Here is a 25,824-nt window from a genome sequence, read left to right as displayed (position 1 = left end):
CTGCCTCGTTCACGCGCTGGGAGGGGGCGGGGAAGGGGCGTTTCGGGATCCCAAGAAGGCTTTTGGGTTTGGAGGAGGGGCGTGAGCGTGCGGCAAATCGGGCGGGAAGAGGAGAAACGGGATTAAGGCGCGCGGTGACGGTACTTAGAGTGTTGCGGCCCGGGAACCGCTGTTGTGCGAGGGGAAGGCGGGTCGCCAGGTCTGTGTTAGGCCCTGGCGAATGCCCCCGTTTCCACAGTCTATACTTGCGTCTCCCTTCCTCCCCGCAGCTTCACTCCCGCCAGGGCTGCCCGGCTGCGGGGCGAGCCGCGCGGGTCGGTAAGTGCAGACCTCTGGCCCGACCCACTCCGCGGAAACCCGCTGTTTGTAACGGGCTGCAGTGCCAGTCAGGCGTGGCCCGGGTTGGGGATCCTGCTGACGGTTCGCGGCCGGCGGTCGGCTCGGGCGGGATCCCTGGCAACGTGAGCAGGTCCGCCGGGCTGTGGCGGCGAGCCTCGGAGTCTTAGGGAACTTGTCCCTATGGTTCCGACCTGAGCCGGCACGCCTTGGAAAGTCCAGGAGTACAGGACTCTCCGTACTTTAATTATTTTCCTTTCTTCAGTCTGTTTTTGTTAGTGGGGCCTGTGATGCTAGCATGTTGTAGTGTCGCTGCATTTTATCTGAGATTTTTCTGGAAGTAATATTGCATTCATCCAAAATGAATGCAAACCAAAATACGTTTAGACATCTGTGTTCTGTTAATTCAATTCTTTAACGCGTCTACCATGTGTCAGGATATTCGGCAGTGATCAGAACATGAAAAACCTCGCCCTTCAATAATACTAGCATGTTCTAGCATGTTCAGTTTACACTACTTGCTTTGTGTTCGATTACTTTTAAGACCCCTGTGCCAAGCTTTGATGATTTCTTTTGTTGAGGCACATCAGGTCACTGTGAATCCGTGACAAACCTGAGAAATCACCAGGCCTGGTAGTACCCAATTTTTACATCCGACTCTTCAACCCTTCAGCCTTCATCCACAACACAAACTCATTGAAGTTTAAAGATGCAGTAATTAACGTATAAAGCTAAATCCACCATTAGCAGTATATGTATGTATATATGGACACATACGTTTATAGTAATAATGAATTTGTGCTGATTTACAATATTGTAACTTGATTTCCCTTTTGAATAATTCGCAAAATAGTTGTAACTCAGCTTCTTTTTTGAATGGCTTTGATTTCTTCTATACCTTATCTTTTACTTGGAGTTTATAATGGCCCCTACCATGTAAAGTACTACAAGTCTGGTTGGGAGGTAAAACTTAACTCACATTTTTGTTCTGTTACATAGTTCAGACTTTAAGTTTCAACCAAGAACTGATGAGTGTATGTATGTGAAGGCTGGGGACACTTGGATTATAGAGATTTAATCTGCCAGTCGGGATTTGGAACGCTAATTGAATCTGTCATTTAAAACCTGGGATGTTTCACTAACATTAATAGGAACATAAAGGGTACTCTACTAATCATACATTCTTTTAAGGTATTATTTCTGCTGTAGCCATCATTTCATGCCTTGATAAATGGCAAAGTGAGTATCCCTATCTAGGAACTCCTTCCAATTTTACTGTCTTTCAACTGGACTCTAACTCGTGAAAGCTCTTAACTTTTCTAGATGCCATTGTTGGATTTTTTTTTTTTCCTTTTTCCACTTGTTTTATTCCTTATCTCTTATAATTTGCTTTTTAGGTTTACTCTTTAAATAATAGGATAGTCTGTCTTTTGACTATCCTTTCATCTTTTCAGCCAAGCCGTATTATACCTATCTCATTCAAGTACTTGTCAACTTGATTGATAACATTCAATGATTCCTGTATTGTGTAATGAATTGTATGATCATTTCATATCTACAGTGAATTCAGAGCTGGTATTACTTAGCTGTGGGATTTATTTTAGATAAGGTAATATAATTGAGATTACCCACTATCAAGCTGGATGATTATTTAAAATATAGCTAATGTTTCCTGAATTTCCCCATCATGTGCTAGACTTTGTGCTTGTAGTTTAATGCTTATTACAGTCTTGTGGACAAATCGTTCTCTTTGTTTTATGGGTGAGGAAATTAAGAAGTTAAGGAACATGTCTGAGGTCACATTGCAGAGTTGAGATTTAAATTCCTAAATCTATTCTCTTTCTGTGTTTTTACATTAAGTTTTGGAAGGTCCACACAGAGCCCCACTGATTACTTCTTTCTGATTTCAGTCATTAAATATAAAAATTTCCTCTCTAATTTTCCCTCTTCAGACTATCTTAAAGTCATCTCAAATGATTTAAAACACAAATTCTTTATTTTTTAGATGAAGATAGTAGAAATATGGAGTGCTTATGATTTAAATATTTGTGCTTTTAAGATTCAGTTGGTTGAATGCCATATAGTGTCCAAAAGGATGGTACTTCCGTCTCTTCCTGTTTTTTAAAAAATTGGAATATGTGATGCTTACTGAAAAGTTATGAATCAAATATACTTAAGTCTTAGTACTGAATGATAGAATCTTCTACTTTTCTGCTCAGTTCTGTAGTCAAGATCTACCATGTAGATTATTGTGGTCACCTTAGTTTAGCATGCACAAAATGTCAATTGATTTGTTAAAAAACATTTTTTCATGATTAAAACATTTTGGGGAATAAGATTAATGTAGTTTTATAGCTGGCCTTTCTCAAGCAAAAAAATATGAATATATTTTCAGGACATTAAATAGTTCTTAAAAATAACTTTATAAAGACTCTATAACCGTCCATGTCATTGAGCCAGTGTAATGTATTTAATTTTTTTCCAATGTTAAACATTTAGATTTTTTCTCTTTTTTTTTCCACACTATAAAAATACAGTGATAAACTCTGACACGTAAATCTTTGTCTTCATTTCTGATTGTTTTCTTAAGAAGTGGATCATATGGTATGAACATTTCTTAGTATACAATTTAGAAATACATACTTTTGAGGATTAGGGGCACCTTTTTGTGTGTGAGTAGATGGGAAGTTGTACTGTCCTAGCTAACACTTCCCTCTGAGTTGCTTTTACCTGCAGCAACTATGATTACTCAGTTTTTTGAGAAAGGGAAGAATAAAAATCTTAGGAATTCCATTCTTTGAAGAAGATGCAAATAATAGAATTTACTAAATTATTAAGGGGCTCTGTTATTGAAACCCAGTCCAAACTTTATAACATAGATCCCACATGATAGGATCTATCATGGGATACTTTTTCCATTTAAGTAAAAATTTTAATCTCTAACCCGTAGGGGAAAAAAATCCTACTATACACAAAATCTTTTTATTACAGTTACATACGGTTGTGGAGACTATTTCTGTGTTCAAATCACTATATCCTTCATTTTCTTTGGTGTTAAATGAAGAGAGCTGTGTAATAAATGTGCATTTAGCAGTCAATTTTCCCCCCAAAGTTCTTGACTTTGATAAAATATTTGGTATTATATTTGAGTGCTTGTGCAATGTTAAGTATCTCTTAACACATTTGTTTGTGTTTTAAGGTTATCTTTGGAGGTTTTAGTCATTTGAATTTTTTCTTTACCTAGTTATGATAACATTATAAAATTATTGGATGTCAGGTAGCTCCAAAAGTGGATATTCAAATCCTAGAGGGTAGTATTTGGAAATAATTATTACTACTGCCACACATTAATAGAACGATTTAGTTGTGGTTTAATTGAGCAACGTTTCTCAGAATTTGTCTCAATTGTCACTTGAAAGTTTTGTCACTTGCCATGTTCAACAGCACAAACAAGTGCATGATTGAAATAAATAATTTAAAAAAAAATGGATAAATAAGCCTTAAAATATCAATTCGTGACATTTAAAAGAATTTAAAATTATTTTATGTGGTGTCTTAGTAGAGTTGTTATAACAAAGGAAAAGTAGCACTTAACCATAACATTGTTTTGAAGTTGTCATGAAGATAGACAGTAGGTGATTGCATCTGCAGTTCGTGATGTTAAGTTTTTCTTTCACTTGATTTTGTAAATGAAATAATTTAGAGTGCACTAGGTGAGCTTATTATTTAAATGAGATTTGAGTAAAGTATGTTTATTATAATAGTATGCTCTGATAGAATAGCCAATCAAGAGTGAGTTTTATGTGTAAGTGGGTTTTATATGTAAATGAAGGACTGACTGTACTTTCACTTTTCACTTAAGTCATCAAAGGCTAGAAAAAGACATAGGAATAGAGATTAGCAGAGTTTATCTTCCAGTTCTAGGTCTGCTGCTAAGTATGATCTTTGTATCTTATTCTTCATGTCTCAGTTTCATTCTCAAATAGATAACAATACCTACCTACTATAAATTATTATTTTGAAATTTAGATAATACTGCAGATGTAAAAGTATTTTGGAAAAAGTTTAAAGTCTTACAAATAAGTTTTAATTTTTATTTTCAGCAAACCTTTACCTTAATTCTGTGTTTATACAGCTGTATCAGCTGGGATATAGGAATATTATCTGAAATTCATCCTTGTTCATTTTCTGTCCAGTTTGGACCTTTTTAATTTACAACCAGTCAGTCTTCTTTTGTTACTGGTTCCTTCTTCCTCCTAGAAGTATTAACAGTATTATCTCCTAATATTTGACAGATTCAGGTAGAAAATAACATTTGTGTTGTATGGCTGTGTATAATAATTTAGGGGTATATATTGTACTCAGTGATTTACAGTACAAAGCATTCTTCAAAAAACAATTGTAATTGTGATATTTATACTTGATAATTCACTTAAACAATTTATAACTACTGAAAGTACACTGTCTTGATTTCAGTTTACTTAATGACTATCATCACATTGCTACAACACCTTTGGAAATTATACTGGGTCCATTTGCCAGCGCTGTGCTATTTAAATTATAGTGGAGGAAATGGATAACCTTCGGGATGAGCTCACCTAAGAGCTGCAAATCTGGTTTAATTTTTTTGAGGTTAAAAAAAAACATGCAATAAGATAGTACTGTGGAATGCAAATATAAAGCTTTCAGTCTTGATGTCACTAAGCTATGGGTTCATGAAATTGTGCCTTTATATGAATTAATTTAATATTTTGATGTTATTTTGTTTTAGGTCTATCTTTTAAGCATACAGCTGGATTTGACTTCTTCAATTTGTATCTTAACGGGTAAGTTAATCTATGTTATGATTGCCGACATATGTAAATTTATTTTACCATTTTATATATTGTTTGTATTTATAGAGCTTGCCCATTCCTTTTATGTCTTTTGTTGGATTGTTTTCTTAATGTTTTCCTCAACAAGTTTGAAAGTTAATTGTGATATTTCTATTTTTTTGGTGTTCGTCTTAAGTTTTTTTATTAGAGGTATAATTTATGTTCTTTTTTGGTATATAGTTCTATGAGTTTTGACAGACGTAGTCACATCACCATCACTTCCACCACCACCATGATATAAAACAGTTTCATCACACCTAAAATGCCCTTGTGCCCCATATGGTCGACTACTCTTCACATCCCCAGTCTTTAGAATCACTGAACTGTTTTCTGTTTCTATATTGTTGCCTTTTCCAGAATATTATATAAATGGAATTTTACAGTCTTTGTCTGGCTTCTTTCACTTAGCATACCGCATTTGACATTTGTTTTAGTCTGTTTGAGCTTCTATAACAAAATACCATAAACTGGATAGCTTATAAACAATAGAAATTTATTTCTCTGGAAGCTGGGAAGTTGAAGATCAAGGCTTTGGCAGATTTGGGGGGTGTCTGATGAGCACATTTCCTGATTCATTGATAACTGTCTTCCCTGTAACCTCCCAGCGTGAAAGGGTGTGGGGGGATTCTCTTTTATGAGTCCTAATTCCTTTCACAAGGGCTCCACCCTCAAGACCTAAGCATGTCCCAAAGGCCCAACCTCCTAATAACCATTACATTGGACATTAGGATTTCAGCATACGATATTTTTGTGTGTATTGGGGGACACAGTCTGTAGTAACATTCATCCATGTTAATGTATCTTATTAGTAGTTCATTCCTTTTTATTACTGAAAAAAGCATTCCATTGTAATGCCGTACCACAATTTGTTTCTCCATTCACCAGTGGAAAGAGATGTGGGTTTTCAGTTTTTGGTGATTATGAATAAAGCTGGTATAAATTTTCACATACAGGTTTTTAATGAGTATAAGTTTTCATTTTTCTTGAGTAAATACCTAGTAATATGATTGTTGGGTTATATGACATAAATATATTTAATTTTCTAAGAAAATGCTAATCTGTTCTAATTTCTAAGCAACTGGCTAAACTGCTTTCTAAAGTGGCTGTACCATTTTGCATTCCTACCAGTAATGTATGAGCATTCCAGTATGTGGTATTGTATTTTGTATTTTAGCTATGCTAATAGGTATGTAGTTCACATTGTGATTTTAATTTTTCACTTCCCTAGTGTCTAATAATATTGAGCATCTTTTAATGTGTTTACTTGCCATCTGCATATCTTCTCTGGTGAAATGTCTATTCAGCTCTTTTGCTCATTTAAAAAAAATTTTTTTTTAATTTTAGAATTCTTTATATACTCTAGATACAAGTCTTTTGTCAATTATGTGTTTCTCCCAGTCTGTGGCTTTTTTGTGTGTATGTGTGGCTTGCCTTTATACTCTTAACAGCATATTTCACAGAGCAGAAGTTTTAAATTTTGATGAATCCCAATTTATTAATTTACTTCTTTTATGGAGTATGCTTTTGGTGTTGTATCTAAGAAAAGTTTTAAGAAACCAAGGTCAAAGATTTTTTTCTTTTTTTAAATTGAGGTATAATTGACATACAACATTTGTTTCACGTGTATGACATAATGATTTGCTATTGTATACATTGGGAAATGATCACCACAATAAGTCTAGTGAAAATCTGTCACCACACATAGTTACAAATTTTTTTTTTCTTATGAGAACTTTTAATTTCTACTCTCTTAGCAACTTTCAAATATGCAGCACAGAGTTCTTAACTATAGTCACTACGCTGCACATTACAGGTATTGGTTGAGGTTTGTATTTTTGTACATGGCCTGTCCAGTTGTTTCAGCACTGTTTCTACAAAAGACTCCCATTTTCATGGAATTGCCTTTGCAACTTTGTAGAAAATAAATTGACTATATGTATGCCTTTATTTCTAGACTGTTTTACCTTTCCATTGACCCATATGTTGAATCAAATTGTAATTTTTTACAAAAAAAAAAAATTGCTGGGATTTTGAATGGAATTGCATCGAACCTATAGACCAGTTTGAGGAGAACAGAAATCTTAACATAGAGTCTTCAACACTGCTGATCTCTTTATATGTTTGGGTTGTCTTTGATTTCTTTCATAAGTCATTCGTAGTTTTCAGTATACACACCCTGCACATATTTTGTTAGTTATAAGTTTTGGGTGCTATTGTAAATTGTACTGTTTTGTTCATTACTAGTACAATTGAGTCTTGTTATTTATGGTAATTATATTCTGTAAAGTCACTGCGAACAGTAAATTAGGGAATACTGAACCATTTCTCCTAGGGGAAATAGAGAGTTAGCTTCCTATGAGCATCTGATCATGACATTTTCATCAACTGATTAGTACATAGTCTTTTTTGTGTGAGTTTCTTTTTAAAGACACTATTCAATACATGTTGATTCATTAACATTGGATTTATAGCCAATGGCACTATAACTCATGTATGAATAAAGCTTGATCTAACACATTTTTTTTACCATATGACACAGCACAGCATTCTTGTACTTAGGTACCCTAGACAGAACTTTAGCAGTATGCTAGGGGGCCATTTTAAACAGTGAAGTCATCAACAACAAGCAACAAATACAAAAAATGTGGCACTAAATAGAACATGAAAAAGATGCTTATACCTTGCTAACTCTTTTATCAGATGATACAGCTTTTTGTAGATTCTTTAGCATTTTCATATTCATGTCATCTGAAATTGGGGTAGTCTTATTTTTTCATTTCCCCCCTTTTCTTCCCTCTTGATTCCCCCCTTTTTTATTGTAGTACAACACATATAACATAAATTTAAGTTTTTAAGTGTACATTATAGTGTTAACTGTATATAAGTTGTACTGCATATCTCTGGAAGTTATTTATCTTGCATTATTGAAATTCTGTATCCATTGAACAACTCTGCATTTCTCCCTCCCCTCAGTCTCTGACAACCACAATTATACTTTATATTTCTACAAGTCTGATTACTTTAGATACCTCATATAAGTGGAATCATGCAGCGTCTGTCTGTGATTAGCTTATTTCATTTAGCATAATGTCCTTGAGGTTCATCCATGTTGTAACATACAACAAAATTTCCTTTTTTTTTTGAAGGCTGAATAATATTCCTTCTTATGTATATACCACATTTTCTCTATTCATCTGATGATAGGCAATTAGGTTGCTTCCACATCTTGTCTATTGTGAATAATGCTGCAGTGAACATGAGTGTGCAAACATCTCTTCAAAATTCTCTTCTCAGATCTATTGGATACATACCCGGGAGTGGGATTGCCGGGTCATATGGTAATTATATTTTTCATATTTTTAGCAACCTTCATACTGTTCCATAGTGGCTGCACCATTTTATAGTCTTGCTGGTAGTGCACAAGGGTTCCAATTTCTCCAAACCCTCACTCTTTTTTCCTGTTTTTAATTTTAATTTTAATTTATTTTTTTGTCATTGGTCATTTTAAGGAGTGAGATGATATCTCATTGTAGTTTTGGTTTTCATTTCTCTTATGATTACTGATGGCAAGTATCTTTTTATATGCTTGTTGGCCATTTATATTTTCAATTAAGAAATGCCTTTTCTAGTCCTTTGCCCATTTTTAAATTGGCTTATTTGTTTTTTGTTACTGAGTTGAGTTCTTTATATGTTCTGGATATTTACCCTTTCACAGATACATGGGTTGCAAATATTTCATCCCATTCAGTAGGTTACTTTTTCAGTTATTTTCTTTGCTGCACAGACTTTTCAAGTTTGATACAGTCCTGTTTGTCTGTTTTTGCTTTTTTTTACCTGTGCTTTTGGTGTCAAAGCCAAGAAATCATTGCAATATCATGAAGCTTTTCTTCTATGCTTTTTTCTAGGAGTTTTATAGTTTCATGTCTTACATTTAGATCTCTAATCCATCTTGAGTGAAATTTTGAATATGATATAAGATGTGTCCATTCTTGCATGTGGTTATCCAGTCTTCCCAGCACCATTTGTGGAAGAGACTATCCTTTCCCCATTATGTAATCTGACACCTTTGTTCATCATTTGACCACAATGTGAAGGTTTATTTCTGGACTCTCTAGTCTGTTTTATTGGTCTGTATGTCTGACTTTATGCTATTTTTTTTTGTTTGTTTTAATCTATATACCTTTTATTTTTTTGTGTGTGTCTTATTGCACTGACATGAGCCTCTAGTATGATGTTGAAGTGTTGAGAGTCGACATTTTTGCCTTATTCCTAATCTTAGGGGGAAAGCATTTTGTCTTCTATACCTTTAATTTTGTTCATTGCTAGTAGCAGAAGTAAAAAACTCAGTAGAACAATTGAAAGTAAAGTTAAGAAAATCTTCTCCCAAAATTAAACATCAGTACAAAGAAATCATTGGAACATAGGAGATCAAAGAAATAAAACTTTTATATGTATCATTTAAAATATAAATCTTTTAAGAATTATTTAGAAAAATAGCAATCTTCTGCCTTCCTTCTCCTTTCTTCCCTTCCTCCAGAGGCAACCTCTTGCAACTTTTCTAGCTGATTCTTTTTTATATTTACTTCTATAGCTCTGGAAACTATACAGATAATGCTACTTCTTGATTTTTCAGTTTTTGACATTACCTATTGACTTTAACTATAGAGATGAGGATTTAGCACTTTTTCCACCTACTTTTCTTACCCTCTACCTTCGCTTTAACACATATTTGTCCATCTCTATTGTCTCTGTATAGCTGTATTAAAATTTTGGTCAGATTAGTATTTAGAATGTATATTATTATGACTACATACATGTCAATTACAACTAAGCCTGTAATATACAAATATTACTTTTTTCCCTTGTACAACATTTTGTTTTCTCTTGAGTTATCTTAGTTTTCTTGTATATTTTTTGTTAGTTCAACTCCTAACTCCTCCAGTTATTTAAATCTCAGTTGTACATAGAGATACATCAACACTGCAATTAATAGATGTAAGCTAGGAAAGAGAAAGATGTGAAATCTCAGAAACAGTGGGTCTTACACAATTTAATCTTCATAACATATAATCTCTCCTAAGGCCTTCTGGGCTGTTTGCCTCTCTGTTTTGTGTAATATCAAGGATATTTCCTCTTTCTTGGTTTATTTTTCTGTTATGTTGGAACACATTCTCCATTACAAAAATTGTTTTAGACAATGCTGATCTAAAAATGTTTTTATTTCATTGTCATACTTAATTGGTACTTTGCCTGGGTAGAGATTTGTAGATTGGAAATAATTTTCATTCAGAAATTTGAAGGAATTGCTCATTTACCTCAGAGCTTCCATTGAGAAATCTAAAGCCACTTTCATTCCCGATATTCTGAATGTGTCGTTTGTTGTTTGTTCTCACTTTCTGGAAGCTTGCAGAATCGTTTTCTTGTATTCTAAAATTTAATAAAGATATAGTATGTTATATGTCTATTTTTATCCATTGTGTTGGGTCTTTTTTATTTGGAAGCTCTTGTCTTTAAGTTCTGGAAATTTTTCTAAATTCGTTTCTTTGATTATAGCCAAGCACCCCCAGATTCCATTGATTTCTTTGTACTGATGTTTTACTTTTCTAAGAGATTTTATTAACTTTATTTTCCATTCATTCTACTGTTTTTCATTTCTGCTATCATATTTGAAATTTCTAAAAGTTGTTTTTTTTTGCCCTATGAATACTCCTTGTTATAGCATCCTATTCTTATTTCATGGATATGATGTCTTATTTCTGAGGATATTAATGATAGCTTTTTTGAAGTTTTTGTCTCCATTCATTTTCCTGCATTTTTTCTGTTTGATATGGTTTCTCTTTAGAGGTTTTTCTCAGATATCTTGTCATAATTAAGTGGGAAACAAAAGAAAGCTGGTTGGAACCCTGAGTTCGTTGATGCAGTCTCAGAATAGGCTGTTCAACTGCAGAATCTCTCATGTTAGTATTTCTAGGTCTTTTCTGTTAGAGTGGTAAGACTGCTCAGAGAGAGATTGTCTGATCTCTCTCTAGAGGAGTATAGGCCTAGTCACTGGTATTTCTGGAAGCTTTGTGGAGGAAGAAAGTAACATGTATCCAGCATTTAATATTTAAGAATTCAACAGTATTCTGGTGTCCCATCTAAAAGCCTCGGTTTTACACTCTCCAGAAGGTAGGAGGAGCAGTCTCTCTGACGTGGGATGGGGATGCCAGTCTTAGTGTCTTAAATAATTTTATAATCAATCTTGTTTTTAGAATGTCCTTTACTTCCAAATGTACTTACCATTGCCTTTTGCGTGTTCTGGGTTTTAAATCAGCCATCCTTAATACCAGTTTAGAATTTAACTTACTGTTGTCTGCTAAGTCATAAATTACTTATGCGTGTGCTTTCAAGCTTTCAAAATTTGTTGCCGTTGTTTCTGCTCCCGTTTTCTTTGTTCTTAGAGTTTTATGGCCAATTAAAAATGTGTTTTCTGTGGAGTTTCAAGAGGGATTATAAGAATTTGTGTTTTCAACCCTCCATTTTTAACCTTAAACATAATTTTACATATTTTTTATTAAATTCTAAACTTGATCAGTATCTCTATCCTCCTTGACAAAACAGGAATACCTTAATTTCCCTCTGAATTCTTTTTGTATTTTCTACATTTTTGTTATCTGAAATTTTAAATCCAGCTTGCTGAGTCATAAGATTTTTTTTCTTTGCCCTTGATGTTTTGTCATTTCCAAGTTTTTAATGAAATAATTGACATACATGGCTGTATAAGCTTAGAGTGTGTTACATGGTGGTTTGATGTCCATATATTGTGAAATGATTATCAAAATAGGTTTAGTTAACATTCATCATCGCATATAGAGACAGTAAAAAGAAAAGAAAAACAATGTCTGTTTGTGATGAGAACTCTTAGGATCTACCCTCAACAACTTTCCTATGTATCATACAGATGATTAAGTATAATCATCATGCTGCACGTTACATCCTTAATACTCATTTATTTATCACTGGAAATTTGTGTTTTTGGACAATCTTCAAACATTATCTTTGAAAAAAAAATCATTTCTTTCACCTCTTTCTCTTTTCTCCTTCTGAAACTATGATTACTTCAGTGTTGGAGTCTATCTTTCCTATGTAGCTTTTTAAAATCTTTTCCACTTAATTTTTAAAATCTTTCTGTTTACTCTGTTCTAGGTAATTTCCAATGTATAAATTCTTTCATTTGTTTTTAGTTTGTTTATCCCATCTTTTGAATTTTTAATTTGAGACTTCCCCATTTCCAAGATTTCCAGTTGATTCTTTTTATAAATGGCTTTTTTATCTTCTATTCCTTGAGACTATAATTGTCCCACTTTTAAAGTATATTTAGTATGTTCATGTATGTTCAAAAAGATTTTTAAGGGTGGCTCCATAGAGTAGTGGTTAGTACGTCTGCTTTATGCACATAAAGTCCTGGGTGGAGCCATGGACCATACCCTGGGTGCGCCAGGTCCTGGGTGTGCCGGGTCCCCAAGATGTACCAGCCGTGCCGCCCCCCCCCCCCGCGCCCCCCCGCAGCACGCCGGGGGTGCCAGGCCCCAGGTGCACGCCCCGAATATGTGGGAGGAGATGCCCCACCTTCAGAGGTCCAGTTCTAAAAGGGAGATGGCAACATCCGTAGGTTAGGGTTCGAAGGTGGGGGGAATTAAAGAGGGGAACAAAGATTTTTAGAAAACATTTAAGATTCTTTGTTTAAATTTTTCTGCAGGTGTAAATTCTCCTATTTGTTGTGTCTACTGATGTCGTAGTTTTCCTCAAATATATTATTATTTTGGCTTTAGTGGTCATGTTGGATAGTTTTTCCCATGTGTGTTTTTCTTTTTTGTGTGGTTTTGGAGTTGCTTTCAGCCTGATTCTCTGGCTGGCATAGCTCTAGGTCAGCTGTTTCATTAGGGATTTGGATTTTTCTTTATGTAAATAGCCTACTTCTGGACTATAAGTTATATAGGCCCCTATGTAAGTTCTCTCCATAGGCCATAAATAGGTGCTTGGTGGAATATTTTTTGGCCCAGTTCTAGCAAGGAGTCTGTTTCTGGTCCTTTAACCTATTATTGGATCCTTGGAGCTTTGGCGCTTTAGCCTATGCTGTTTTTATCTAGTTGCCTTTTCCTCGGGACTTTAGTACCCACTTACTACTCTAGGTTTCTCTTCTGTTCCTGGCCCACAAAGATCTTATTCTTTGTTATTGAGTGTAGCTGTATATTTAAAGTTTTATTTCCTGTATATCCTTCTAGAGGTCCTTTATGTATATATGAGGAAAGAAGAATGTGCTTATTTTTTTTTTCTTTTATGCACTAAAGTTAGCACATTATATTTTGTTTTCCTTACTTTAGCAATAAGTTAGGAAGTATTTCCATTTGATAAATCAGAGAGGTGGTGTAGAAAGTGTTGGTTTCTTTGTTAAAGAGACACACTGATTTGACTCTACGTGGTTTATTTTCATCATAATGGGCAGGGGACTTTTCCTCCCTTTTTACGTTGTTTTCATGTATAATTAAAACATATATATATATCTACACTCTCAATCATTTTCTTCAATACAAAGATTCACCTGGTCAGTAATTATAACGACCTTCTTAACTCCTTTAAAGTGTTATTCATGTAATCCTCACAACTATAACTCATCCTTGAAATTTTAATCATTTGTTAAATTAATAATATGACCATTTGTTTAGGATCACAGGGTGTGTAAGTGAAAAATAATTGGCGCCACAGTTGTACTCTGAACCACTAGATTATTTACTGGCTCTCCTAGCTCCTTTATTTTCTTTTAACATTTTTTACATGATAACAGATCTTTACTTTTAAACTATTATCAGTGCATCAATTAATAATATGTAACAAGTTCTTGAGTTCTGTCATCTAGTATTTTGAGTAAGAGAAACTAAAGCAGCCCAAATAATTATACTGATATTCACTGTTCTAACCCTTAACCAGAAGATACTATTTTAAGGCTGGCTGCTACTTAATATAGGTTACAAATAACTGTTTACTACTTTTTTTATAGATAAAATCCTTGACCTTCAAGGAAGCTTTAGGGGGAAAAAAATTTAATCTCTTTTTTTCAAAAAAAAATTTTTTTCATCTAAGAAAGAAAAAGTTAGTGCTGAATGTATATGTTGCTTGAGCCTAAAGACATAGGAAACCAGACAATGTATATACTGAATAAATTTCTAACAAATACAAGGTAAAAAATGAAATTTTTGGATAAGCTTTAAGTCTGTACAAAGAAATAAGATTTGCTATCTTCAAAAAGTGAAGGGACCTACTATTTGTGATTGCCTTTTCATAAGAAATAGCTCAAGCTTTGCTAATGCTTCATATTTCATGAAAGTATGTAAAATACCAATCCATGGAACAGATACTTCTTTATTCTTTTATCTATTTATGTGATAGTTTCCATGGATTTTTGGCTGATGTTGCAGGTAAGACCAAGAGATTTTCCAGGATGTCATCCCTGCCCTGATGGAAGTAGGTCTAGAGGATTGTTTTCTCTTGAGTTTCTTCCTCCATCTCAGAGCCCCAGATTCTTTGGCCTCAAACTCTTCTTTTCCTCTGCTCATGGTATTGTTCAGTTTTAGCCTGAACTGCTTTGGCCTGCTTCAGCTTCTGTCACTTATGGGCCTTGGACACCTTCTGGACGGTTCGTTTCTTGGCCTGCAGCCGCTGCTGGATGCCCTATGGCTGACTGGCCACAGAGGTGGTGGTTCTGAGGCCGAGGTGAGCAGTCTAAATGGGCTGGATTGCCCCTTGGGTCAGAGGACCCAGCTGCCAGCTGTCCTCTCCGATCTCCTTTAATTTTCATAGTAGCCCTAGGAAGTAACTATTATATAGACAAGGAAACAAGCTTAGAATGTGTAAGTTTCTCACGGTCACTTGCTTCTGTTTATCTCACTCCAAACCTCATGTTTTTATTCTATATTACCTATACTCTACCCTGATTGATAACAGGAACCTGAAAAACCATTCCGTCCAACTCTTGCGCTCGTGAAAATAGGCCATTGATTCTTTTTGCAGCTTCCTCTTATAACCCTTACTGCTTTTGGTCTTAGCTCCCAGGGCTTTTCCTGAGTAGTAGAAGTTACAAGTGCTCCACTGAACAACCACTTCCAAGTGCTGTCATCACATCTTAGACTCCTGTTCCAAATGGTAAGTTTTCTTATGGACATATTAAAACTTTTATAAATTTTATCTCTTAACCTCATCTGTAGAAGAAAAAAATAGAGTTTTGTGAACAGAGGGTTAATTAGTCTTTACTGTTTCGCTACTGTTTTATCATTCTGAGAAAATCAAGTATATTTACCTGGTAGGACCTTTAAGAATTATTTAGCCAAAGAAATAACATGCTTTACATCAGCGTAGTATTTATTGTTATTTGTTATAATTTTATCCTTAGAGCACATATTTAAGTGCTGTATGGTCAAAGACAATGGTATGTCTTAATAGAATATGAATTAAAGATATGAAAATAACCTTAGTGAATATTGTTTCTTAATTAGATTATTAGAATCAGGTTATTAATATAATCATAACTACTTTTTACTGCACGTCTACCATAGGTCTGACATTCTGCCTTACAAATATTAATCATGTTATCCTCACAACAACCCTGTAAGATAGATGGTGGTATTGACATTCTAGTTATTTGTGCTGCTGAAGTGAGCACGGTATTGATATTCTAAAGTTGAAAAAACTGGATTAGAGAAGTTAAGAAATTTATATTAGGTCAAACAGCTTGTAATTTGGCAGAACTAGCTTTCAGACTTTTGCTTTTCTCATTATACCCTCTGATTACATGTGATATTTGATTTTTTGGCTATGTAGGAAGTGAAAGACTGTTAAGATGCTGAAGTGAGAAAAATCAAAAGGGTGTGGTTATGCCTGTTTGTGCATTGTACAGAATTATAGACTATATTTAAGTGTACTGAATTATAATTTTTTTTTTTTTTAGGTAACAGATATATGAAATATCTTTAAAAAGAAATGAGTGTGACTAATATTGCATTAAGAGTTGAAACCTGGCTTTTAGCTACATGGCATGTTAAAGTACCTCTGATGTGGCTGGAAGCTTGTGTTAACTGGATCCAAGAAGAAAATAATAATGTTAATTTGAGTCAGGCACAAATAAACAAACAAGTGTTTGAGCAATGGCTCCTAACTGATCTGAGAGATTTGGAGCATCCTCTTTTACCTGATGGCATTTTAGAAGTTCCAAAAGGAGAACTGAATGGGTTTTTTGCTCTGCAGATTAATTCATTGGTTGACGTAAGTCAACCTGCATATTCCCAGATACAAAAGTTGCGAGGAAAGCATAATATGAATGACCTGATTACAGCTGAAACACAAGTAACCCCAAAACCTTGGGAAGCAAAACCTTCACGAATGTTGATGCTGCAGTTAACTGATGGAATTGTCCAAATGCAGGGAATGGAATATCAGCCTATTCCAGCTCTTCATAGTCTTCTTCCTCCAGGCACAAAAATTTTGATTTATGGAAACATTTCTTTCCGTCTCGGTGTTCTCTTATTGAAACCAGAAAATGTGAAGGTGTTGGGAGGAGAAGTAGATGCTCTTCTAGAGGAATATGCACAAGAAAAAGTACTTGGAAGATTAATTGGAGAAACTGTTCCTATAGTTTCAGTCATGCCAAATAATTCCAACCAAAGCATCCCCAGAATTACAGATGATCTCGATCTTGTGTTAGGGCCTTCTGATGAAGAACTCTTGGCAAGTCTTGATGAAAATGTTGAGCTTGCAGCAAAGAATGACACCTCCTTGGAAAGAGGATGTTTCAGCACAGGTAGTTCCTCAAATGCTTTTTCTCCAAGACAGTCAGATTTTGAACAAGGACTTGCTATTTCTCTAAGACCAAAAGAGAAACCACCAAATCAATCTGTGCATTTCACTGATGGGGAATTAGATGACTTTTCATTGGCTGAGGCCTTGCTTTTGGAAGAAGCTGCCCAGAAAGAACAAATGGAGCCTAAAGAATTGCAGCCATTGACTTTGAACAGAATCACAGATGAAACAATAGAGAGATCTTTAGATAAACATAATACTTCAAATGATTTTTCTTTGATTTGCAAGTATGGAAACAATTGGAATGAAAAAAATTTATCTGAACAAATGACTAATGAAGACAAATCTTTTAGTTGTCTATCTGCTAGAGACAACAATAGTGTTTTTTCAGTTCATAATATACCACTCCCCCATGATTTTACAAATAAAGATAAGAACTCTGGGACAGATAATAAAGTAAAACCAACCATCAGCAGTTCAGATAGACATTCCTTAAATAATAAAATATTAAATGAAGAACTGGGCTGTTATGTACCAAAAAGTTCACAAATTTCTATTGAAAGTGATCACCATTTACAGAATTATTCTTTAAGATCATCAGAGAACAGCACTAATCTTTCTCTTGCCCTGGATTTGTATTCTCCACCCTTTATCTATTTGTCTGTTCTGATGGCCAGCAAACTAGAGGAAGTTACAACAGTGAAAGTCAAAGCATTTATTGTAACCTTAACTGGAAATCTCTCAAGTTCTGGTGGCATTTGGAGTATAACAGCAAAGATTTCTGATGGTACCGCATATTTAGATGTAGACTTTGTAGATGAAATACTTACTAGTCTGATAGGGTTTTCAGTACCGGAAATGAAAAAGTTAAAAAAGGATCCTCTTCAATACCAAAAGTTTCAGGAAGGTTTGCAGAAGTGTCAGAGAGATCTAATAGATTTGTGCTGTCTGATGACTATTTCCTTTAATCCCTCCTTGTCTAAAGCAATGGTACTGGCATTACAAGATGTTAATGTGGAACACCTTGAGAACCTAAAGAAGCGATTGAATAAATAATTTTCTAAATGAGTAGAAAACAGTAAAATACTTAGAAGTAAATTCGTCATTTTATTTTTGAAACTTTTCTTTCGTAAAAAGAAGAAAAAGGTTTCATGACATTTCAATTTAATTTAAAAATGTTGAATCATGTTTGTGTGGTTAGGTTTTTTAAATAAATTTTTATAGTAACTATTAGATGAAGGAATTTGGTGACTCACTGTTATTGAGAAATTTGTTTTCCACTTGTAATTTCACATAAGATGATTGCTAAAGTGTTGTACTGGTGTTTACTGGTGTGCCATATTGTTGAAAGTTAATTATAAATAAGTAGATGTACTTCTAATATGTCGAATACTCAAAAAAGATTTGTTTATATTATTATACTTGGGAAAATGTAAATCCAGTAAATCAGAATGTCAGGCTTTCAGAAGCAAATTGTTTTGCTGGTTGTAAAAGTTTGATATATTTAAGTCAAATAGTATGTTAACAAGATCATTTCAGAGGATATTGAATGATTAAAAAACCTTATTTTCAAGGATAATTTATTTTAGATCGCATATTGAAAGCTTCATTAGGGAGGTGCAGTAAGTATTTCACTTTTTTGGATTAAAATAAGGTTTTTATCCATGTCTTTCGGTGTTATCCCCTTTCTGAATTAGCTCTACATATAAGCCTCTCTGGCTTTTTGGAAGTGCTGGCATTTTTTTTTTAAAGGGAGACTGTTTATCACTTTTCCACTTTGTTATTAAAGTCACATATGAAAGGTAAAGTTATTTTTATTAATATTTTGTCTTTAAAAGTTGTAAGTATTCTGAAATTTAAAACATTAATCAAACAAAGTGAAGATGTGTTTTATTTTAGTTAAATAATGTTACAGGAAAATATCTGGAAGTAAAATAAATACATATATAAAAATATGGTATAGACATAGTAGGAAAATATTTTAAAAATATTTTGTCGTTCTTTGAAGGATGATAACAAGAGTTCAAGGCACAATGCAGATTTTGCTGATATTTGGCCCTAAGAGTAACCTCTTCTGTGTACTTGCTCGCTTAGCTCTTTTACTACAAGAGATCTAAATAAGATGCCATCGTCTTTCTTCTAGATGTTTTCTGTTTGTACTCTTATCTCTGTGAGCAGTGCTTGAAACTGGAATTAGACTTTACTTTTTCCTCATATTCAGTCACTAAAGACTGGGATAACGCTTTACCATATCAATTCATCCTTTTGTATTGGTGCTTTGATTCTGGGTTTACTAATTAGTCTTTGCCTTATTTTGCCCTCAAACTTTTTCCCATAATTTTGCCTGAACGATCTTTTTAGAATAATTTTTTTCTTCTTTTTTCTTCATTAACTTTTATTATCAACCTCCTCCTGCCCCTTTACTTGTGAAGATGAAGTCCAAGCTCTTAATCTAGTATGTAAGGTCTCTCGTGATCTGACCTTTGCCTTTTCAACCTCATCTTGCCCCGTTACTCCCCTTCTACCTCATGTGCCTCTAAATTTTAGTCAGACCAAAGTATTTGTAGTTCTCCAAACGTGTAGGGAAATGTATCTCACACTTTCATACTCAAGCTCATAGTGTTCATGCTCCCTGATCTTACCTTCCAAATTCATTCATATTTTCAATTTAGCTTAAGATTTAAGTGCCCATTGAAGTGTCTCATGAAGTCCTCTACCAGTTTTCATGCCCACTGTTGATATTATCAATGTTAGCTGGAATTGTTGTTATTAAGTTTAAAACCAATTTGGTGATCTAGAATTCCTGTATACAGAATTTAGGGAAAAAGTTACTGTAAAACCTGTATATTTTTAAAGACATAAACTCATGCTTTTAAAAAACTTAGTTGAAGTATAATGTATATAAAACAAACCACATTCATTAAAAGGATAGAATTTGATAAGCTTTAATAGTTATCTTGTTTACTTTTGGGTGCACAGGTGAGCTGGGAATGTGCAGAGGCACTTTGGTTACAGATGTCTAATTGTTTGCTTAAAAAAAAGGAAGAGAAAAGAGGAATTACTCATGCTGCCTTGATGCTGAGTCACCTTTGATAGTTATATATACCTGTGAAATCTGAAACCACCACCATAATCAAAACATTTCCATCATCACCCTCCCCCAAATTTCCTCATGCCTCTCTGTAGTCTATCCCCCACCCCCACCCCCACTCCAGTCCTCAGGCAATCAGTGATCTGTTTTTTTTGTTGTTGCTATAAATTAGTTTGCAGTCTCTTGCATTTTATGTAAATGGCATGATATAATATGTACTCTTGTGTCTGACCTCTTTTACTCAGCATAATGATTTTGAGGTTTAGCTATATTGTGTATCCAGGCATATATCAGTATTCTTTTTGTTGCTGACTAGTGTTGCATTGTGTGAATGTACACAATTTGTCACAAGTCTTAATGAACATATACTTTCATTTCTCTTGAGTGCATACCTACGAGTAGAATGGGGTCATTAATTTTAAAAGAAATTCCTGAAAAGTTTTCCAAAGTGACAGTATCGTTTTACATTCACGTGAGCAGTGTGTGAGTACTTTTAAATAAATGTTTACAGAGGTTGTTCATTTTTGTTGTAGAAATATTAAAAAATATGTGTGAGTGAAGAAAACCACTAAAAAATCCTACGACAATATATAACAAGTTAACATTTTGGAGTATATTCTTCTTGCCTTTTTTAATACCTTTTTTAAATAAAAGTTATATTGTATATACTACTCTGTATTTTCCTTTTTCCCTTTAATGTGGGACTAACTTTCTATTTCAGTAAGTAGAGTTATAACATCACTTTAAAAAAGCTATGCAATTATTCCATTGCATCATCGCACAGTACACTGACGTTAGCCATTTGGCTTTTGTTGGACCTTTAGGTTGTTTCTACTTCCCATTTTTTATAAATAATGTTATAGTGGATATCATTGTACAAATTGTATATTTCTCTAATTATTTTTTTATAATAAACTCCAAGGAGAATGGCTGGCTCTAAAATACACACATTTTAAAGACAATACTTATTTCCACATTGCCTACTAGCTTTTATTTTTTTTTTAAACTAGCTTTGTATTCTTAGGTATGTTACTTAGGTATGTTACTCTTTTTGAGCATCAGTTTCCTTACCCGTAAAATAGTGAAAGTGTATTGTTTCAAAGCAGTTAGCCCAGTGTCTTCTACTTAGTAAGTATGCAGTGGTAGCTATTTATTATTTATTTTTTAAAAAGTTCTTTCCGTACATATTCCAACCAGGAGTGTTTAAGAGTTTGTGGTTTCTCAATCTCTCAAATACCTATGTAAGGTATTAAAAAAAAAAAAAGGTCTTTGTTGATCTGGTCAATTGTTTGTATTTCTTTTGTGAATTGTCTTCCTTGATGGTGATGTTAAATATTTCTCAAACATTAAGTTGAAAAATAAGGACACCAAGTTTTCACAACGATCTTTAATAATTAGTGAAAGACAGATGATTATCCCATAAATAAATTCAATCAATTTGGTAACTTCCTTTATCTATTTGTGAATCATATTGTTAGTATTTATTGTAGCTTTGAAATTCAGGGCAGCAGACCCACAGTGCATTTAAAGGACTCAATATAAATCAACTTTAAGTATGTATTTGACATGATTACTTTTCTATGATGGCCTGGCTCTTTATGTCAATTTTATGGATTCTCAATTCTAATGAAATGAAACAACTGCATTAGCCCAATTTTATTTAGAGTGAGTGAGTGTGTGTGTATGTGTGTGTGTGTGTGTGTGTGTGTAAAAGAACCAAAGGGCTAAGATATTTCTATTAGGTCATATTTCCAAGAAATACAAATTGACGGAGTGTCCCTGGTAATTTTATGTACAAACAGCACTAAATGTTATCAAACTATTTACTCGGGAGCTTGTAAAATTTTTAAACATTTAACTGAGTGGAGGTAAGGGAAGTACAGTTAGAGGATAGAAGGAGAATGGAAAAGAAGTGTACTGAGTGTTTTTGTTTTGGCTTTCTCCTTGGGGTTCACAAACTTTCAGAAGGAAAGACAAGTTCCTGACTCTTGTCTTTCTGGATGGAGTAGAAATGTAGCTAAGGGGCATGTAGAAGGTAACTCTTGGCCAACTCTCAAACCGTCATGCATATGCCAAAACAAAAACAATCCTCCCATTTCAGAGATTTAAGAAATTAATCTATTAAAGTGCTTTTATGTCTTAATGTGAATTACTGTAATTAGACTCAATTTTCAACTCCTTATTAAGGTTCACTGATTGGTGACCTAGTACTAATAATTGAGCAAGGAGGGCAAGTCTGAGCCAGTGCCACAGGATGGATTTTTGGGCTTTGAAATGGTTAGTGTTAGGGCATATGTCCTTGGCAATTGCCTAATTTCTTTGATTCTCAGTTTTCTCACTGGTAAAATGGAGGTGATGATTTATAGCCTATAGTCCTATGAGGCTCAAATGAAACAGTATGCAAATGTCTTACACAGTTTATAATCACTATTATCATTCTGGCATCAAATTTTGGTGTGTTCTCTCATGGCAGTAGTAAATCTAAATTAGGATTGCAGGCTGTTTGTATGCTTCATAATTTTGCTGCATGTATGGCTAGCTTATCTCAGGGCAGAGATGAATTTTAACAAACCAAAGTTTAATGTTAAAACTCATAAAAGCATGTATGTTATTACATCTATTTAAATAGTGTTTATGCAGAGCCCAGGTATTGTGTTGAATTACATTTCTTTTCCTGTGAGTTCCCATGTCCCAAAACTTGAGCAACTCAAAAGAGAATGTTTCTCAGACTAGGTTCAAATTAAGTCTCTAATTCCCTTTCAAAGGCTCAGACTTTGCCACTAGTAAATGTTTATGCTAGTAAATATTTAACAAGTGGGTTTTATCTATATATATCCTTCCTAGCTATCAGTATACATATATATTTATTTTGAATTTTACTGACATAAAAGATGTATATAGCATACCAAGTATAAGGAGGTATAAAATACTCTTATAAATTTCAGATAGTCTATTGATTTTCCCAGGGTGCTAATTTTTGCCAAATTCTTTTATCTGTAGCCAAACTGGTTGTAAATCAACCATGGTTTGACAGTATTTATGCATTTATACTTACTCTGTTCCTCCTTGTATTAGGATGCTTTCACATGCTGATCCTTCTGTTTGGAAAGCTTTTCCTTTTCCATTCCCCTTTCAATTTAGATAATTTCTTCAGATTTAAATTTAAAAGTAACTTCCTCAGAGAAGCTTTCTCTGCCTCTTCATGTTAGGTTAGGTCCTCACTGTTATATATTTTTTAAATTTCCTGTAGTTTTCCACGTATCATAATTATTGTAAATTTTTAATGGAAAAATTTCAAATTTAGAAAAAGAATTAGTATAGTTAAGTCTGCCATTACTATTACCCAGTTTTAATAATTATTAACTCCAGGTCAATATTATTTGAACTATATACCATTCTGTAATTATTCTGAGGAAAATGTCAGACATATAAATTAATCACTAGTATTTGGTGTCATAGTTATTGTTTAGTAATTAATTGTGAATTCTGTTGTTGAATGACCATCTCTATTGCCAGAACATAAATTCTATGAGCTTAGGTACTTGTTCTCAGTGTTGTGAATGATGTGTTGAATGAATGAAATGTTAAGAGATTACTAGAGAAAACAGTAATATGCATTTAATTGTATTTAGAGATCTATAAGGCATCTTATAGAATCTGTTAACAGTATAGGCTAGATTTGAGAACAATTAAGTGGATCCATTTCTTGTTGCTTGATTGTATCCAAATGAATTAATGAGATTGTGGTTTTTTAATAGTTTGGCAGAGGGCTCTCCCAACAGTCTGCTCTTGCTCTACATTTATTTATTTATTTTTAAATCAATGACTTGAATATGTGGAGAGGGCTTCCCCCCCCCCCCCCAATATGGGAGCGATGTTCAAGTACTGGGTACAGAATCGAAACCCAGAAATCATTTTGACAGCCTAGGGTGATAGAAACCAATAAGATAAATTTGACAGTAATAACTTAAAAGTCTTAGCTCTTAGGACCAAAAAATACAGTTGCAGAAGCTTACAATCCGGGTGGGAGGAAATATGGTTTAGTAGCAGCTGTACTAGAAACATCTAGTACAGCTAGGCATAATGTAGCCACTATGAAATCTAATGTTGGTCTTAGATTTTATTATGAGAAAGCAGTGTGTAGAAAGAATGAGATGCTCACTCCACTTTTGTAATTAGATGGCACAGGAGTGTGATATTTTGTTAAAGGCCACAGAGACTTGACATTAGGGAGGAAATGGTTGAAGAACTGAGGATATTTATCCTGTGGAAGTTAGGCCTGACCAGTGTTTAGATTTTTTTTTTTTTAAATTATTGGCCAATACTTAAAAATTGGGAGACATCACAACTTTCTTAATGAATTGGAGGATCTGGTTACTGTGGGCCTGAGCTGCTTGGAGACAATTATCTGGAGCTGAGTCACTGGTTACTCCTTTAGTTATGGTTCTTACTATCTAACTCACTTGAGTTCCCTCACTCCCTGCTGTCTAACATGCTACTGGTTTCACTCAGATATCTTCCTTGGCCTTGTAGGTATTTGCATTTGCAATGCCTGGATGAGCAGGTTCTATAAGGCCTATCAGGGAGGAACTAGGACCTCTGAGACAAAGATCATAAGAGATGAATTTTGGTGCAAGGTAAGAAAGTACCCACAATCAGGACTGCTCAAATGCAGAATGAGCTACCTTGAGATTCTATGAAGTTTCATAAATTCACAGCCCCCTCCCCTTGGCTTCCCTCCTTTCCCCTTCTTTCCTCCTTCCTTTGCTTCCTGTCTTCCTTTCCTACTCCTCCCCTCAAAATCATTCCCATAAGGAAATAGATTTCTTGAAATATGTATTTATATGTCTTACAAGTACATATTTCTTAGAATTTTGGTTCACTTTTCTTTCAATGTCTGTCCTTTCTGTGTTTATCTGGATGGGTATGGTCCTGAACTGCAACAAAACAAAAAGTTCTCATCTGTGGATACACTCAAGAGCACATGTAAAAAATATAGATACCCAGTTCTCCCATCCTGCACTATGGGACATTCTGACCCACCAGGTTCCTGAAATGGAGCCGGGCATCTATAGGTTTAACAAGCCTTGAGGGGGATTTGGGATCTCCTTGGAACCACTGCCACAAGGATTATAAATATCTCTGTATAGTACCTGGATCATGAGTTTCTTCATTTATTTTGCAGTCACTGAGTGTGTCTATGTGGAAAACCCCAAATGAAGCAAAGCAAAATGCCACAGAAGAAGATAGCATCTTGCCTCTTGTGGAAACTATAGCCTTATTAATGAAATAATTAGAAAACAACCATATTCTAAGAAAGCGAGACCACTCTAGAGTAGGGTTGGTTCAGGAAGGCTTCAGGTGATCAATCCAAAATGGAAGCTTGAAGGAAGTGTTTGGTATTTGGATAGTTTTTGGATGAGTGGAAGAAAGGAGGAGAGGATGTTTGCAGTAGGAATAACATAAGAAAAGTCATGGATACAAATTGAGCCTGATATTTTCAGGAGACATTAAGACGACTTCTCTGTTTCACTGGAAAAGAAGATTCATTGGGAAATTGCCTAGACATGGGAAGTCCTAAGATGAAGATTTCTGGGTGCCAGGTGAGAAGTTTACACTTGAAGTCAGAGGGTCCTGTACTTGCATCCTGCCTCCGGTACCTGCTGTAACTGATTTTAGACATGTTAATCTTCC

General features: G+C 34.4%; 1 protein-coding gene across 2 annotated transcripts; it reads left to right on the top strand.

Annotated features, from left to right (window-relative positions):
* The first annotated feature begins 60 nt into the window (after window positions 1-60).
* RMI1 (RecQ mediated genome instability 1) lies at window positions 61-20,801 on the top strand. Of its 2 annotated transcripts, none has more exons than XM_016130374.2 (4): window positions 61-199; window positions 5,108-5,162; window positions 15,293-15,389; window positions 16,192-20,801. In XM_016130374.2, exon 4 carries the CDS (start codon window positions 16,224-16,226, stop codon window positions 18,093-18,095), a length of 1,872 nt encoding a protein of 623 aa, XP_015985860.1. In that variant the 5' UTR covers window positions 61-199; window positions 5,108-5,162; window positions 15,293-15,389; window positions 16,192-16,223; the 3' UTR covers window positions 18,096-20,801. The 2 variants fall into 2 exon arrangements, with proteins under 2 accessions (XP_015985860.1, XP_015985856.1); XM_016130370.2 differs by having other exon boundaries at window positions 61-318.
* Window positions 20,802-25,824: the final 5,023 nt, after the last annotated feature.

The sequence above is a fragment of the Rousettus aegyptiacus genome, unplaced genomic scaffold (assembly GCF_014176215.1).
Source record: "Rousettus aegyptiacus isolate mRouAeg1 unplaced genomic scaffold, mRouAeg1.p scaffold_m13_p_3, whole genome shotgun sequence".
Taxonomy (NCBI): Eukaryota; Metazoa; Chordata; class Mammalia; order Chiroptera; family Pteropodidae; genus Rousettus; species Rousettus aegyptiacus.
The sequence above is the reverse complement of the archived record's forward strand: the minus strand, read 5'-3'. Positions and strand labels throughout refer to the sequence as shown.